At 39.2% G+C, this 17,908-nt stretch overlaps 1 protein-coding gene across 21 annotated transcripts in view; it reads right to left on the bottom strand.

The window, feature by feature from the left end:
• The window catches only part of Dock9 (dedicator of cytokinesis 9), a 280,827-nt gene that overhangs the window by 23,504 nt on the left and 239,415 nt on the right, over positions 1-17,908 (bottom strand). For 11 of the 21 annotated variants that reach the window (XM_046454805.2, XM_058582771.1, XM_046454811.2 and 8 more), the window contains exons 40-45: positions 16,523-16,660; positions 16,204-16,386; positions 13,977-14,090; positions 13,638-13,853; positions 10,865-10,922; positions 8,430-8,536 (exon numbers count right to left, since the gene is read on the bottom strand). In XM_046454805.2, coding sequence (XP_046310761.1) covers positions 8,430-8,536; positions 10,865-10,922; positions 13,638-13,853; positions 13,977-14,090; positions 16,204-16,386; positions 16,523-16,660 — 816 coding nt within the window. Of the gene's footprint in view, positions 1-8,429; positions 8,537-9,945; positions 10,024-10,864; positions 10,923-13,637; positions 13,854-13,976; positions 14,091-16,203; positions 16,387-16,522; positions 16,661-17,908 lie in introns of all 21 variants that reach the window. The other 10 variants (XM_046454796.2, XM_058582766.1, XM_058582760.1 and 7 more) reach the window with 1 other exon arrangement.

Raw genomic sequence — 17,908 nt, 5'->3', positions numbered from 1 at the left:
AATAATTCATTGAAAATATTCTAAGGTGCCAGGCACAGGAGCACAAGCCTGTAATCCCAGTGGCTAGGGAGGCTGAGGCAGGAGGATCACAAGTTCAAAGCCAGTTTAATGAGGTCATAAACAACTTAGCAAGACCCTGCCTCAAAATAAAAAATAAAAAAGGGTTGGAAATGTGACTTAGTGTTTAAGTGCCCCTAGGTTCAATTCCTGGTACCCACCCCCCCACAAAATTCTAAGGTACAAAAAAGAAAATTGTCATCTGTCACTTCAACAAAATATTTAATTTGTAGGTTCCCAATAATGACCATTTTAGTGGCATTTATACAAGTTCTAAAATAGCAGCTTTTAAAATTAAGGCAGTGTTGTTTTATTCTTATCTATTTTTTTACTGATTACTCTGTTAAAATTCACAAGAGTGGTTTCAAACTAACAAACCTTCAAAGGCCTTTTGTAATGCAATGTAAGAAGAGTTAACATGAACATTTTTCTCAATGTTTAAAAAAATATAGAAAATGTTATTGTATTCAAAGTCAACAAATATCTTGCATTTTGGAGTTCTTAAAAATAATAATGGTGCTTGAAATTATAGATGCTATTACAATTAGAGTCAGTTTTAGATTATTAGCCCAAATTAGAGGGAAACATGAGAGAGAACCACAAATCATTTATATTTGATTTTTAAGTTTATTTTTATATTTTATCTTGAATATCAGTATGTCTTACATTCTTGGACTTTGTAACACTATTAAGTCACCAAGTGATTTAAATTGAAATGAGCCTAATATAAAAATGTGATTCCAGAGAAGAAAAATTTAATTTCTTCTTAAGTCTCAAAGCTAGTGGACTAAACTGGGAAATTGGTGGTCTTGGTCTTTTGTTTTTTAGGTTTATTGTTTCATGATTTAAAAAAAATGATTTATTTTGTATAAAAAGCATATCCAGATGGTTATTTTAAGATGTAGGACACATCTGCAGTCTCTCTTTCTTGAATTGTTCTCTTGATGTTCATGGTGTGATGAATGAGCATACTGCTGCCTTCGAGGACCCAACTGGAAACCTGTGGCCTTCTATCTGCTGCTACAAGCTTCCGTTTCCTCAGTTTTGAGACAAATGGAAAAATGAATGGAAAAATCAAAAGTACTATCTTTAGGCAAATACGAGTAATCAAAATGTGCCTTTTGAAGATATATCTAAATGAAAAAAGTTGTGATGTGGGTCTGACTTTCATAAAACAATTTTTAAGTATTTTGAGAATTGCTGTATTAATTTTATAATGGAGAACTTAGTAAATTGCTACTGTTTATATCTTAAAATTAAAATAGTGTGAATATATTTTAAGATGTCCGACCACGCTATAAAAGTAGAGATATTTAAGATAAGATTATAAGTTAGGGTTCTGGCTATGTTTTGTAAACTTTCATGAACTTAATTCTTATTCAAATATTGTGTTTTCCTCAATGAGTATATTTATATTGTCAAACCTGGTAGACTAAAGGCAATAAAATTCATTGTCTTGAGGCTAAAAAAATTTTTTTTATAAGAAAAAAAATTATTCTTAGGTTTAACTTGTACACTAATCATCTGGTCCCTTCTGTTCTATTGGGCTTTTTCAAAGAGGAATACAATTTGTGTGTGTATGTGTGAAAAACTACAACTGATCCTGGCATGGCAAGGTCACGCTGTAAATATAAACAAATGTTCAACGATCACATCCTATTTACTCTCGATGGGATCAAAAAGCCCTGAAGATTCTTAATTCTATGCCATAGCAGAAAGTGGAGTGATTTAAATGCAATTTCATAAAAAATTGAAAATTCTTCTCAGTTATAAAAGTTATAACTATGTACCATTAGTATTACAACACTGATTCATTCATTCATTTATTTGAAAGTTTGTTCAAACATTTTACCAAGCATCTACAATGTGCAAGGCACCATGCTTGACTACTGGGTTAACCTTTAAAACTAAATCCATAAGTAAAATTAAGTCTGTGTAATTTATAAAAATTGCTTGATAGATTTTATCAATTGTTACAGCATATTTTGGAAGGTCTATTCTAAACAAAATAGAAATTTGTTTAGAAAAGAAGCCTTTGAAAACACTCACAGCCATCCTTTCAGAGCAGCCAGAACTGATGTACTAGAGATGCATGAGCAACAGGAAGGATGTGACATGCATGTAAGACATCAAAGAGAGGAAAACAGTGATTTCAAATGTGAACCTGAGCTACAAGTCACAGGGCATAGACTCTGAAATGACTGCAGCAGGGACAGATGGATTTAATAATAGTCAGTGGGTCTCTGGGTACTAAGGAGGCCAAATATCCTTCTCTCACAGAGCTCAGCACTTCCTGCTCTCCCAGCATCCAGAGTCCAGTGTGGAAAATGGAGCCATTAAGAGATTACAAGGATGGTAGTAAGAGCACTGATAAAGAAACTGCAGGGCATCAGTATTTGTCCAGAAATGAGGGAAAGGGGAAGCATGGAAAGCTAGAGAAATGATGACTGAGTCTTAAAAGACAGTCAGGAGAGTTTAGTGAGCAGAGGAAGAAAGTGGGAGTGGGGACAGAAGAAAAAGAGGGGACACACTCCATCCAGGTCCAGGGAACTGCCCAGGCAAAGGCAAGGGAGTGACAAGTAGTTTGTGGGTTGGAGAATAAAATCTGAATCAGAGTATGGCAAGAGAAGAGGCTGGGAAGGGGGGAAGGAGTAGACACAATAAACCGAAACAAAGTTTTCAATGCAAAGATACAATTACTAACTATTATAACAATGAAGGGTTATATAAGAAGACGTTACTTGATTCTCAAACAAGAGTCTGTCTATCCACGTAAGTTATATGTGTACAGCAACCTGTCAGATACATTTTAAATAGCCCTATATTCTGTCACTTCATAAATATATATCAAGAAGAGAGTATTGGTAGTCTCCTGAGTCAAATGATCCTAATTTGTAAATGAGATTTGAATACTTAGTTTTACTCTTATTTAGTTAAGCTAGAAACAGGTGGAAGGTTTAATAACAATAAACCTGCAGTCAAGCAGTTTATGAGCATTGATATCTGATGTATATATGACAAGGATAAATAAGCTCATTATAGAAAAACCTGTAATATTATATTTGATATAGAAAGATGGACTTCAACCAGAGAGACTCGCCAAAATGGTTGGGAAAATTCAATAAAGCAAATGGAGCTTAGTAAATATTATGAAATAAATATCACAATTCTTGATGGTATCAAGAATTCTGATTCAGGAAGCACTCAAGGTTTATAATTTATCAATTCAAATAACACTGATTAGGCAAAGAAATGGTAATATGTACTATAAAAATGAAGTGAGTACAGATTTTTCTAATAAAAAACTAAAAAATGGTTTTTACTAAAAAAGGTTAGTCCTCTCATAAAATCAGAGTGTAGATTACTGAATATCAAAGCTTAATTTGGTAAGGTAAATTATTCAAGCTACTGTCAACTCTATATCTAGAAATTTACAGCTGGTGCATGAAGTAACAATTATCTGAATAGAAATAATAGACAGTAATCACAGAATCTGAGAGACCATATGTCAATACAAAATTATAATAAAAACCAAGACAAAGTAACCATACATTGGAGTATGTATGAATTATATTCTCAGCACAAGTTCTACTTATTTTAGTTTGCTTTGTTTCTTAGCAATCACAGCACTTGAAAGCCAGAACTGATCCAGAAAATGGTTAGAAAGCGATAACCTTGAGCAGCAGTCATACAAAATGCTTTATGGTTAAATTGCCATGTTTAACATTTAAACACCCAGATTTTTTTGTTGTTGTTGACATATATAAAGAATTGGTTGAAGGGTGAGCTCAATAAACTCTATGCATACAGAAAGTATGCATTTTACTTTAGACTAGACTTAAAAAGATTTAAGTGCACGAAGTTCATAAGCCATTGAAGAAACTTTTAAAAATGTAGTTAGTTCCTTTTATTAAGTGTGACATAGTGAAGGAGCTGAAGAAACAAGCATCTATCTGTGGAAGTAGCATTTCTAGTGATGTGTGTGTGTGTGTGTGTGTGTGTGCGTGCGCGCGCATGCACAAAAATACCCCTATGAACCTGTATCTGTGCAGGGTATTTAAATTTTTTAAAAAACTTAAATGCTATTTGCTCCATCCTAGGATTGATTAATTCAATTTGAACCTTACCTATAAAGCTAGATGCTATCTCAGAATCTACCATTTACAAGTATTTATAAACCTGTGAGCTGGCTTAGGCGATGGCTTAATGGCTTACACTATTCTTAATGGCTATTCTCATAGTATAACTCTAAATACATCATGAACAGTGTAACTTCTATTACATCCTTTCTCAAGACACAGTTGAGGACCACTTGCATCACTTTTTTCCAACTAGGATCCTGCTGCTGTATCAGTCAAGAAGAGAGGAATCTCAAAACTGCATGGACCAAGTAGAACTCTGGCACCACAGGGAACTCAGAATCCTCTGATCTATACAGGTCCAGACTGTGAAACAAAACTGTAATTAAGAACTGGAGGGGCTGTGGCTATGGATCAGCAGTAGGGTGCTCGCATAGCATGTGTGAGGCACTGGGTTTGATCCTCAGCACCACATTAAAATTAAAAAAAAAAAAAGAAAGAAAGAACTGGATGATGTTTTACCTCAGAAAACTTGGAATGGATCCACCATTTGACCCAGTTATCCCACTCCTCAGTTTATACCCAAAGGACTTAAAACCAGCCTAGTATAGTGATGCAGACATTAATGTTCACAGCAGCTCAATTCATAATAGCCAAACTATGGAACCAATCTAGGTGCTCTTCAACAGATGAATAGATAAGAAAATGTGGTATATATACACAATGGAATATCACTCAGCCTTAAAGAAGAATGAAATTATGGCATTTTCAGGTAAATGGATTGAACTAGAGAATATCATGCTAAGTGAAATAAGCCAATTCCAAAAACCAAAAGTTGAATGTTCTCTCTGACAAGCGGATGCTGATCCATAAGGAGGTGGGGCCAGCGGGGTAGGGAAGAATGAAGGAACATTAGTTGTGCAGAGGAGAGTTGTGGGGGGGCTGTGGGGATGAGAAGGACAGTAGAATGAGATGGACATTATTATCCTATATACATGTATGATTACACTATCTCAGTGACTCTGCACCATGTACAACCAGAGGAATGAGAAGTTGTGTTCCATTTGTGTACAATGTGTCAAAATGCACTCTATTGTAGAATGAAAAATAAATAAATAAATAAATAAGGGTGGGGGAAGAACTGGATGTTTCTCTTTATCTAACCAAAAGCATCTGGGAGGGAGTCCACTCTTGGGATCAGAGTCAGGGAAGGTAGACTTGGTACTAATAAAAATTCATCTGAGGCCTGCTACTAAGACGACTGTGCAGTTTTAGGTATCTCCCCTAAAAACATTACTTTAGGGAGCTGAGGATGTGGCTCAAGCGGTAGCACGCTTGCCTGTCATGCGCTGGGCGCTGGGTTCGATCCTCAGCACCACATAAAAATAAAATATAAAGATGTTGTGTCCACCGAAAACTAAAAAATAAATATTAAAAAATTCTCTCTCTCTTAAAACAAAAAACAACAACAACATTTCTTTAGGAGAGCATCAGAGACATTTAATTATACTCACTAATGCAGATTAAAAAGGCAATGATTTTTTTTTTTTTTTTTACATTATGTTAGACACTCTTTTTATTAGCTTTTCTCAAAACTTTGTTCTCCTGGCAGAGGACTTTGTCCTTGCTCTTTTTCTGAGACATCCAAGAAGCCAATAATGAACATGTACCTGGTAATCTGTTTTTTCATCTTTTAGAACACATTCTTCTTTCCCCTTCCTGTCAGTTTCAATTTTGATGACTTTATAACCCTGCTATGTCATATCCTAACTATACAGATTGTCATGTACTATGGACCTTGTTAAAGGTTTACCATTTTTATGCTTCAAGGACAGGGTGGCAAATTCATATTCAGCTGATAAAGTGGTCCCTGTCACATGTTTAGCTCTTACTCAGAGAGGGTGCCATTCATAAATCTTCCCAACAGTGTCTGCGCTTGATTTCATAGGCTCATTCATTAGACTCTCATGATTACTTCAACCCATTTGTCAGGTGAGCACATACAGGGCTCACTTTATTGTCTCTCAAGGATAGTTTACAGAAACTGTTTACCTTCAAATTTGTGATTGTTCTTGGCATAATTGCTCTCCTTATCTAATTCAAAATAAAATGCTGAACTTGAGAGGTCTGACTTGGCACTGGGTGCAAGGGTGATTTCTCCAAGGAGACAATACAATCATGCCAATTTCAAAGAAAAATTCAGTCAAAATTTGCCTTGAAGTGAGGTGCTCAAGCCAAGAACATAAGAGCCTGTTCCTTTGGTGAAAGGTTTCACACTTGAGAGTAAAATAAGTGAAAAAAATCACCATATATCTGGGCATTTCAGGATGGAGACAGTGGAATGGTTAATGCCATGCAATAACCAACTTAATCACCTTCCCCAGGATAATCAGAGAACTTTGTATATTGTATCTATCTACTGTAGTTTCTTTAAACTTCATGAAGTAGCCAGGCATGGTGGCACATGCCTATAATCCCAGCTACTTGGGAGGTTGAGGGAGGAGGAGCATAAACTCAAGGCCACTGGGCAACTTAGTGAGATCCTGTCTCAAATTAAAAAAAAAAAAAAAAAGGGTTGGGATGTAGCTTAGTGGCAGAGTATCCCTGGGTTCAATCCCTAGTACCACCTATTATTTATGTATTTATTTCAATCCCTAGTACCACTTCATGAAGTACACTCAATATATTATACTCTTTATCCATATCTAGTTTTTAATTTTGAGGATTAAGACTAGACAATTTACAACAGTGGTTCTTATACTTTTTAAGCTTAAGAGCTCTTTATATATCTCAAATTTACTGAGAACTTCAAAGAATTTTTTGTTTATGTTGATTTTTTCTTTCAAATTTTACAACAGTAGAACCAAAACTGAAAAGGTGTAAAGTGTACAGATGAAAACTATAAACTAGAATATATTAACAAAAATAGCACTGTTAACATAAAATGGTATTTTAAAAAAGAAAAGTAGTATCCTTGTTTTACATTTTTTACAAATCTCTTTGATATTTGACTTTGTAGGAGAAACCTGGAGTCTTAAGCCTTCTACATTCAATTGTCTAATGTATATCTTGGGTTGATGTAAACAAAGAAAATCCAGCCTCACACTGAGTTGGAAAAGTAAGGGCCTCAAAGACTGAAAGGGTTCCAGGACTATCTTTGATAACCAAGTGACTTTTGGACTAGCTCATGTCATGGGAGAGGTTTGCTCAGGGGCCCTCCTTACTGGCATGAAAATGGTTAAAAGCTGTAGTATTAACTGTGCACTGCCACACTGTGGACCCCATGTCAAGAAAGAACATGAAAAACACAGGCAAGGTAAATACTCCTTTCTCCATTGGTTCTTTCTTGCCACGTGAAGAACTGGAAAACTTTATTTTGCCTGGAAAGATGGGCAGGATTAAAAGCTTTCCCCTGAATGTTTCATTCTTCCCTGGATGGGGAGAGGCAGATATGCCTGGAAAGGAGAATTCAGTGACTGCAAGCAGAAAATCAGCTCTTAGGAAAATTCCTAGCTTTATTTCAGAGCTCTCTGGTTATAGATAAGTGGTTACATGGATATGCTATTCTGTTTTGGCAAGAAGCTTCAGAATTGCTACTTTTATAATGTCAAACCTTCTGGTCTGCATGGGGTTGGGAGAGGGTGGTCCTGTTTCCTATCAGTCCTCGGAACCTGGGCTATAGCACCCAAGTAGAGACAGGAACTGGGCCCTACTTGGTGTCTCATGGTTTTGAGTGTCTGGGCCTGAAGAAAATGTCTACAGGTATAGACAATAATTGAAACAGTAATAAACTTCATGTGACACAGGAAGTGTCAGAAAGACTGAGAAACTTTGTGGCCAACACACTGGGCCTCTGGGAGCAGTGCTCCAGCGCTCAGCCCCACTTCACTATGAACCAGACCTCAAGCCTCCAGAGAGGAGGAGGCATTTCACGGAAGGGACAACAGAGCAGTGGTCGCTGTTCAGCTGCCTGGGAGAATCACCTCAGTTAGGGCTTGGTGTGCAGGCAGCAGCTGTAGGAGGAGAGCTGGAGGTGATGCACTGGCAGGGGATCAGCAGGCTCCAGATACTCAAGTATACCCATCACTCAACTAATGGGGAGTGTCCTGAGAAGTGCATGGCTAGGGCTCTCACCATCGTGAACATCGCAGACAGTGCTAAGACGGCTATGATGTCACTAGGGATAATAAGCTTACAGGACCATCGCTGCACATGGAGTCTGTCTGCTGACTGAGGTCATTGTTGGGTGGTGCATGATTGTACTGGCACCCCCATTGGAGCCGAAGCACTCACCTCATTGAAATGGACATCCTGCATTCCGACGTCTTCCATCATGGAGGCCTCCTCATCGATGTTGGGGGTGATGACCCTGAAGGCAGTGCATCCCTGCCTAAACATGCCTGGGGTTGAGAAAGCAGAGAAAGAGCGACAGCAGTTAACCTGGATGTGGCTAGACTCCAGCATTCTTCCTGCCCTGTTTCTGTTACTCTGGAAGCTTTCATGTGTCAGACCAGCACTCGCATGGGAGGCTGGGACCACTGGGTGCTTTTCTTCTCCCTTTCCTCACATTTACCCCTCCCGCACTTCATTCTCATCCTGTTTATTCCCTCCACCCACTGTTTTAAAAAAATGCATTCAACCTTCAAATAAACTATAAATAAACTGAGAAATAGTTACTGAGTCAAATTAATGGTGGAAAAATATCAAGCAAATGAAAATTTGATTTGGTAAGATGACCCCTGCTCAGATATTGAGAAAAGTTAAGAAGCTGAAACCAAAGCCAATGAAAGAAACAGATGACTTCAAGGGTAGCTGTTCTTCAAGTAGTCAATCATCTTGCCCCTCTGGCTGGGAATAATCCATAACTCATAACTCAGATTACAACTGCCCCTTCCTTTCCCTGGGGCTGTCTATAACATGCAGATGGAACTCAACAGCTGCAGCTATGCACCAAGGGCTGCCTTAGCAGGCTTTCCACCAGCTGCCAGCGAAGAGGAGGGGCCTTCTCCAGGAAATGGACAGCAGGAATACTTCTGGGGCCTCAGCATCTGCTCTCCTAAGGGGAGAAGGTTAAGGTTGAGGGGGGAATCAAGGTCTCAGATAAGGATAAACTCTGAGCAAGAACAGCCCATCTGTGGTCCTTCCTCATCTTAAGACTCGCTGGGAAACATTTTAGTCAGCTGGACAATATGGACTGTGCAAAAAGCTCATGGGAAAAAGGACTTGAAATGTTCTGATAGGCTGTTTTCAGGTGCCTATTCACAATAAAACAAAAGTCAAAACTTTAACTGACCATCTCCTGTGTTTTGGGAAAAAGGAACACAGAGTATTTTGGAATCAAACCTTGAAAATGTAGAACCTAAAACCAGAGATTTTTCTGCTACATATTAGTCCAGGTTTCTATCCACTCCGAGGTAATCTAGCATCTCTATCATGGTCCTAGGGTAGCCTTGCTTTGATTTGGTTATATGGAAAAAGCCCCCAGTGAAAAGATTAATCTAGGAGTTTGAGGTTACATTAATATACACAAAATAAAGTAAAAGTTAACCACCCATGTTTAGACTACAGGATACATGGAAAGTATGTATGTAACTCTACTCCACAGGAACAACAAAAATGATCGCCAAAGTGCTTTCCTTTCATTGCCCATAAGAATAGACTGCCAGCAACCTGGAGAGCCCAGGAAAAGGGAAGGAAGGAGAGCAAAGACTGTCCATGCAGAGTTGAAACAGAAAATCCCCACACCACTGGATGGCACATGAACAGAGCAGCTGGGGCCCCTGGGGAGCGGGGCAACCCTTAGGCTCACCTCCCCGGCTCCTCCTCTGGCAGGTGCTATGGCTGTAGGGGAAGAGAGGTGGCTCCCGCTGGAGTGCTAGTTCCGCTTCTAAACATGAGGAAATGTATCACCTGATCAAAGGCCTCAGCAGGAAACACTAAGTGAACATGGAACCTTCTTTAATTTCCTTCTCATTCAGGTTCTCATGTGTGACAAACCCAGACTCTCTTAAATCCCATTCCACATCACCGGCCTTATCAGAAACAGACATTCCATGGCCTTGGCATCTGTGCCTTTTCAATGCTTCTCACTTTGTCAGTATACTCATTAGCCCAGATCTTGCATTGCTGTTCTCCAGTGTTACATGAGCAGACCACCAGCTTTTCTAAGAACCTCATTATCTCCAAAACAAATGCCACCCTGAGGCTGTGCTGATTTGGAAATGCTGTTTAACCATTTATTCTGGAAAAACCCATGGCCTGCTCATTTGGGAACAAATGCCTGATGCACAAATGAAGTCTCACTTGCCCCACTTCTTCCCCTGGGAAGCCTGGCTGTCTTCAACACAATAAAGCCAACTGGGCTGCATTCCAGAAAATCTGTCTGATAATCCATTACAACTGCCTTTTGATTGATACATAGCTCCAGTGAGAACTATCTTCAGCTCAGGATGGTCTCTCAGGGACAGCTAGATGCAAAGCTCATTAACTTTTTGCAGAATGGAGACACTAGTAAGAGGTCATATGATAACATGCCATCTAATTTTCTTAACACTGCCATTCCTGCTGTGCCCACCAAGTCAAGCAAATGTCCTGTCAGGGAATAAAATAGTGAGCATGCTTTCTATACACACAAACTTGCCACCTCCAGATCTGCCTGAACTGCTCTCACTGGTCTCTGCTACTTTGTACTGTTTTATTCTTTTAACAATTCAGGAATCATTCCTTACCTTTCCGTGTGAGATATTCTGCCACCAATGCTGTTACATGGACGTAGCACATTGCTGCCTGTAATAAAGACATATTTCAGAATGACTGTTTATAACAGGATGTCTAATGAACCTATGTACTTATACTAGGCACTAAACAGGGTTTCTTTCTTTTACTCAGGGCACTCAATCACCGAGCCACATCCCCAGCCCTATTATGTATTTTATTTAGAGACAGGGTCTCACTGAGTTGCTTAATGCCTCACTTTTGCTGAGGCTGGCTTTAAACTCGCTATCTTCTTGCCTCAGTCTCCTGTGTGCCACAGCTCCTGGCCCAAACAGGGTTTCTAATAGCCAAACTTTTACCATGAAAAAGAGATAGCACTTACATTAATTAAAATTTTGAAATTAATTGGGAATTGAGACAAACAGCAGTAAATTTACTAAGGTTTATTTTTATTTAGAATTATAACATTTTACTACAAAAGATAAAAATGGCATTTTTTCCCCCTGACACTTAAGGTTTCTGCATCTTTTCTTTTAAAGCAAAAAGAGGACTGTTAAAAGAAAAGCATGCTTCTAATGCATTCTGAATGTAGTAAGTTCAGTGTAGCTCAGTGGCACAGGACATACTCAGCATGCCTAGGTTCAATCCTCAGCATCAAGAAAGAAAAATCTAATTCAACACAATAATTACTGTAAAAGAGGGGAAAAATTCTTTCACCGAATTGCCATGTTGTTATAAAAATCAAAGATTTTTAATGGGACTGGTTTTGTGGCTCAGGGGTAGAGTGCTTGCCTAGCAAGTATGAGACATTGGGGTTGATCCTCAGCACCACATAAAAATAAATAAATAAAATAAAGGAATTGTGTCCATCTACAACTAACTATTTGTTAAAAATCAAAGATAGCTGTTGAGAGTGAAGCCACAGACAGGTTCTAATGCATGGGGCCCTGTTCTTGTCAATCACTATGTGGTGCCCTAGTCCGGGATCTCAATCTATGATGGCCAACCCAGCCCTGCACAGACTCTATGTGTGCATGTGTGCAAATATCCATCATCAGTGTCACAGGCACTCTTATCTGTGCCTATTATGTGTGGAGGAAAGTCTGTTATACAGTTAAGAGTCATGACTCTGTCTAATCATGAGATACACCTGACATGGTGTATCCCTTCCTACACTGCACAGCAAGAGAGTGCACACAACAGGTGTGCAAATATGTGATGACTTACAGAGCAAGTACACAACACTAGACATGGTAGGAGCCACAAGAAATCCTGTGTATTAGCTGCATTAGTCCCTTATTACAGAGTGCAATGGGTTGGATAGTTTCTTCCCCAAATTCATGACCTTCCTGGAGCCTCAGAAAGTGGTGTCTTTTTTAAAAAAATACAATTATTGCAAATGTAACTAATTAAAATGAGGTCACACTTTTACTTGGGTGGGCCCTAAATTCTATGACTGTGTCTGTCATTAAAAGAGATACAAGAAAACAGATGTGTGAGGGAGGATGCCACCTGACAGTAGAGGCAGAGTGAATGGCTGTGGGTCCAAGAACATCAAGGAATCCAGCAACACAAGAGCCAGGAGAAAGGCAAGGAACAAATTCTCCCCTGGAATGCTCAGAGAGCGGTTCCCCAACTTCTTGCCTCTAGAACTTTGAGTGTGAACTTGGTTTGTTTTTAGTGACCCAGTTTGTGGTACTTTGTTATGGCAGCAGGAGAAAAGTAATGCACAGAGGAACAACTGCAGCTCAGAGAATTCTTTTAAGAAGAGACTTGGGCCATACAAACCATTGTAAAAGTCTAAAATTCTGAAAATGGAATAAAAATTACTACTAATACCAATTTCCTTATATTACGGCTAACAGGTTAGGTCAATTTTATGGTCATATAGAACTGTCATGTTATATGTACATTTAGGACAATGGACTCCTTGAATAAATACACAAAAATAGGTATATAAATTTTTCAGTCTTAGAATCTAATTGAAATAGTTACAGAAATGTCAAGGTTAAAGCAAGTAATTTTGTAATACTGCTGACATGCCCAATGTCACAGGCACAGACTTGGGAATGCAGAACTTGTGTAGAGTCTTGTTTTTCTTAATTTCCCATTTTACAAATGATGTTGTTGAGGAATAGAGGGGTTTAAAAACTGGTTCAATGTCACTGAATTAGGCAACATCTTTTCTTAGATTAAAAGTCTGTTTCTCTCAGTAATGCTGTCTAAATGCTGAAATACGTCAACTCTGCACAGCAGGAACCCTTAAACATCTACTGCATCCAAAAGAGAAGAGTAATGCCCCATCATCACCTCACAACAAGAAAAGTTAGTTTTATCGTCAAATAGCTGAAACTTACAACTATCGAGGAGTTCTGATGCAGAGAAACTGGTTGTATTCTTTAATTAGCAAGCAACTATATGAATATGTATAATTCTAAGAGCTTTCAACATTCTTTTGTGATAGAAATAGCCCTTACAAATCTAGGGGTTTTTAAAATACTTTTTTTTTAGTTGTAGATGGACATAATATCTTTTTTTTTTATTATTTATTTTTAAATTTAGTACTGAGGATCAAACTCAGTACTTACATGGTAAGCAAGCGCTCTACCACTGAGCTACAATCCCAGTCCAACAATTTGTTTTAAATTATCAATATGCTCAGGTAACTATTAAGTCATCTTGCTCTAATAAAGTATATATTTAAAGTATTACAGTTTTAATTGGATTCTTTGAATGAACAGGGCACAACTAGAAAACCACGGTCAAGAGGCTTGCAGGGCTACCTACCTCAGAGAGGTCCCCATTTTTGACGTGGATCCTAGCCATGCTGTCAAGCCATGTCTTCCTGAGCTCAGGGGTGCTGGCATAGGACTTGGCTAGGCTGTACTGGAGGTCCACCAGCATCTCCGGATCATTCTCATGCTCCTTCATCTGGGCTGTGGCCATCAGGACAGTGCGGATCCTCTTGGTCAAGTCTTTCACGTCAGAGGAGAAGCTGGTGTGCTGAAACAAGGTGGGCCAAGGAAGGACACATAGCTTTCATCCACTTTCTGCCTATTGGCATGTATGTCAGACAAGGAGGCAATGTCCTGGGGCTAAAAGGTAAAAACTGGCCGGGCCACTCACCTTGATGAGCCGGTCACTGTTGGCACAGTTGTTGATGATAGATAAGGACTGCTGGAACCTGGTTCCGCCGATGCCAACCACATCTGCAATCAGCTGGCTGACAGAAATGATGACCTTAAGGACATGGAAACATGAGCAAATCAATTTTCCTTCAGACGATTGTCCAGGATAGGTTTTTATGTTCAGTTAGGATGAACATGAGGCCAGGGCAAGGGGTAGGTGTCACTCCAGTGAGGGAAATGAAGCGAGTCTTTTTTCCCCACTGGATAAACTTAAGAATTTCATTTGCAAAACAAAATGCTAATCAGAGGAGCACAGAAGAATGAGAAACAACCCCCCATCACTTGGATAGTCGCTTACCTATAAACTTTCTGGCAAAAAGGGAGAACTTATGATGATTCTTCTTAAAATTGGGAGCCATCTCACCACAAAGACATGAAAAGCTAATTTCGGCTTTACTATAAATTACTGCAAATTCTGAACTTGCTTGAAATGCCTGCCTGTGCCTTGAACTCACCCATGCTTGGGCTCTCTCTGACCACATAGCAGCCTTCCCTGAAACTTTAGTGACACCTCATAAATCTTGGCCTTCCCTGGCCAGATAACAACCCTCTCTGAGGCTCTAATGACCTTCATAAATTTTGATGTCGGGACCAGCAAAAATGTAAACTAGCCTTTGTGTTATGCTCATCAGAGTTTTGTTATCTGTAACCACCCCCCCACCCCCCGGCTTTGTGTAACTTTCTGGGCTATAAAGCTGGGCTGCAAGAAAGATGCAGTGCTGTCTTGTTCCCACGATTTTTGGTGGGAGAGGCAGCCCGGCCAGTCGAAATAATAAGCTTGCTTTAATTTGATTTTAATTGGAATCAGTGGTCTTTTCTTTGCGTCCTGGTCTAATACTTGTAATTTACCTCTCTGGGCTTTGGTTTGAGTTTATATGTATTCAAGAGGTGACCTGTCCCTTGCAATGTTTTTATTAGAACAGGTACACATTAACAGTGAAATGGGGACCTGCCTTTTTGTGGTTTATGAACAGTGCTGCCATGCCTCAGTTGCTTGAGCTCAAGCATATTTTCTCCTTTTTCTTCACCATACCGGGTATAACTAATCACTAAGTATTGTCAACTCAATCCATTCTTCCTTCCAATTTTACCTTCCCTCCTCCAGAATACCATCCTCTCCCTCCTAGATTTAACAATGGTTTCCCTAGCTGAGATCTAAATCCTCATGATTTGTTCTGAATGCTAGGGTCCAGAATATTCCTCCAAATATGCAAATATTTGGATATGTAACAATGTATCCTTCTCAACCCATATTCTAAGCTCCATACAGAGGAACTTCTCCAGTTCCCTAGATAGGTGAGAAATCCCTATGGTACACCCATGGCTGGAACATGCTCTCTGTTCTTCAACTACCACTCCCATATATCCTTTACATCCCCTGGGAAGCTTCACCCTAGTTCTCAGGGTCCCCAGACAGATGCTCCTCCAGTGCACTCAAGCTTCTTCATAGCAGCATTGGCCACACTGCACTGTAAGGTCTCAGTTTGCCTAGGACCTCCACCCAACTGAAGGCTCCCTGAAGGCCAGGAGAGGGTTCTGTTTTGTTTGTAATTATATCTATAAATTCTAGCATGCAGTATGTATACAATAAATACTGCTTCAAAAAAGGAATAACTGAGAAATGGAGAAGGGACTCCTGCTCTGCTTATAGAAAAAGTATATAAAAATACTTAAGACTGATCTCAGTATCTTGCCTGGTTTTCAGAGAAATGTGTGCTTAATACTGGAGAGATAGCAGATGTTTTAGTAGATGGAAGACAGAAAAGAACCACTCTGGGTTTTTGTATCTTACTTAAGATGTTTACTACTAAGCTTCCTCACATAGGTGTGTCTGTGTGTGTGTATTGGTGCTAGGGACTGAACCCAGGGCCTTGTGCCAGCTGGGCAAGTGCTCTACTACTGAGCTCATCCCCAGCCCCTCACATAGATTCTAATCTTGATTCAGTGGAATTTCAGTAGTCCAATATTGATCCATATTTAAATATCAAGTCACCAACAAAAACACATCCTGGGCCAGGACCTTACTGCACAGTATGAAATAAACAATCCAGTAAATGTTACTTCCCAGTTTTCCACTTTGGGGCCAGATGAAGTAAATAGTTCAATACGATACTCAAAGTTTTCTTGCTAAAATAGAATCAACTGGGTAATTAAACCACACGCACTTGCAAGTGTGTCCGGACAAAGGACTTCTTTCCAGTGTAGTCGAAGTTGTTTCTCATTAAGAAGTAGAGCAGCTGGGAGGCCTCGGTCCGGATGGAGCTGAGTTTGGAGTTACAGCACTTGAGGATCTCATAGCACAGAGCAGCACACATATCTGCCCTCCCCTCGTAGAACGTCGAGGGAAACTAGACGGAACACAAGGAGCAGGCAGAGCACAGCATGGTTAGTCCTTGGGGAATGGTCCCTTCAACTCCTGGTCAAAGGAGGAAAACTTTGACCCTCAATTATGAGTATCACCAATAAATTTTAGATTTATCTTACCTTATAAATTAATGACCTTAAGGCAGTGAAGACATTTTTTAAAGCTGTTTCAGACTGATGTTTTTGAAGAAAACACAGGTAGACGTCAAAAACTTTTTTCATGAGAGGATTATGTCCGTGATCTGCCAAGAGCTGGTTCTTAAAACACACAATGACAGGGGTATCAGTAAGCCATACTGGCACCTCCAAGAGATTTCATATAATTTTCAGGTTCAAAGACCTATTGTCCAAGAATCAAGACAACTTATAATTTAAATTATCTCTATTATGGGTCTCCTAGGAAAGCATAGAATGCTCTTAAGGGACAAATAACTCTATTAATAAATTTATGCTTTGAGGATAAACTTCCCAGCAAACTGTAATAAACTGTTGCTTAGTATTGATTTGGCTTCGATTTATTTATTTATTCTTATTGTACACTGGCAATTGAAACAAAGGCAATGTCTGTAATGTCTTAATTCTAACAGAGGAGTGTTACTACAGGTGCTAGCTAATGAGTGGGGGAAAGAATGCTAAAGTAAGAAATATGAAGAAGGTCTTCTAAAAGTGAGGCCCCCATCCAGCCAGGCTTCCCAGGCATTCTGTTGGGAAGAATCAGACAGTTTGGTAGGTGGAAAATGTACAGGCTTGGGGTCAGGTTCCACTTATCATGGGCATGGATTGCTCAGGTACACTGAACCCCAGAATTCTCATCTGTAAAACACTGACTCTAAGATTGACCTTGCCAGGCTACTGTGAAAAGTAAAGGTCAAAGGTGGAAAATATCTGACACATCCTTGCTCTAATTTAGTAAGAGGTAGCTGGGAGGATTTCAACACTTCACAGATTTTATCAAACAAAAAAAGAGGACCACAATTAATCGTTGCCAATCATTCTTTAAAATTTCCTCCCCTCAGTCAAAAATTCACACTAATTCAATACTCTGGACAACTGGTTAGCTAAATCTTCTATTGGTTGCTGAATACACACAGCAGCAAGGTATAGCTCAGCAAGAAGCCAGCATGGAGTTTCAAATAAGACAAACCAGTATGTGTCTGGGTGCAATCCATATATACATTCTGCACACGTAAGTAAACATGGTAGTAAAGAAAAAAATTCAAGAGACTGCTATCTCAAACCAACTAACCATTTGGCAAAATGAACAGAAGTAACTTTTATCTAAATAATTTTACTGCATAGCAAATTATGGGTGGAGTCTTACTTTCAAATCAAGATCAACCTCATTTATTGTTGGAGGGAAATTTTGACTAAAAAAATCTGACTCAAGGAAAACAATAGTTTTTTTAAGGTAGGTCCAGTAGGTACAGATATATCACAACTGGTAAGATACTTGGTATTCACAGTGATTTTCATATCATAAAATTCTGAGGCATCATACTGAATTCT

Source organism: Marmota monax, unplaced genomic scaffold (genome assembly GCF_021218885.2).
Source record: "Marmota monax isolate L192 unplaced genomic scaffold, Marmota_monax_Labrador192_F-V1.1 WCK01_AAM20220418_F8-fsc00026, whole genome shotgun sequence".
NCBI lineage: Eukaryota > Metazoa > Chordata > Mammalia > Rodentia > Sciuridae > Marmota > Marmota monax.
Note: the sequence above shows the minus strand (reverse complement) of the source record. Positions and strands in the feature narration are given on the sequence as shown.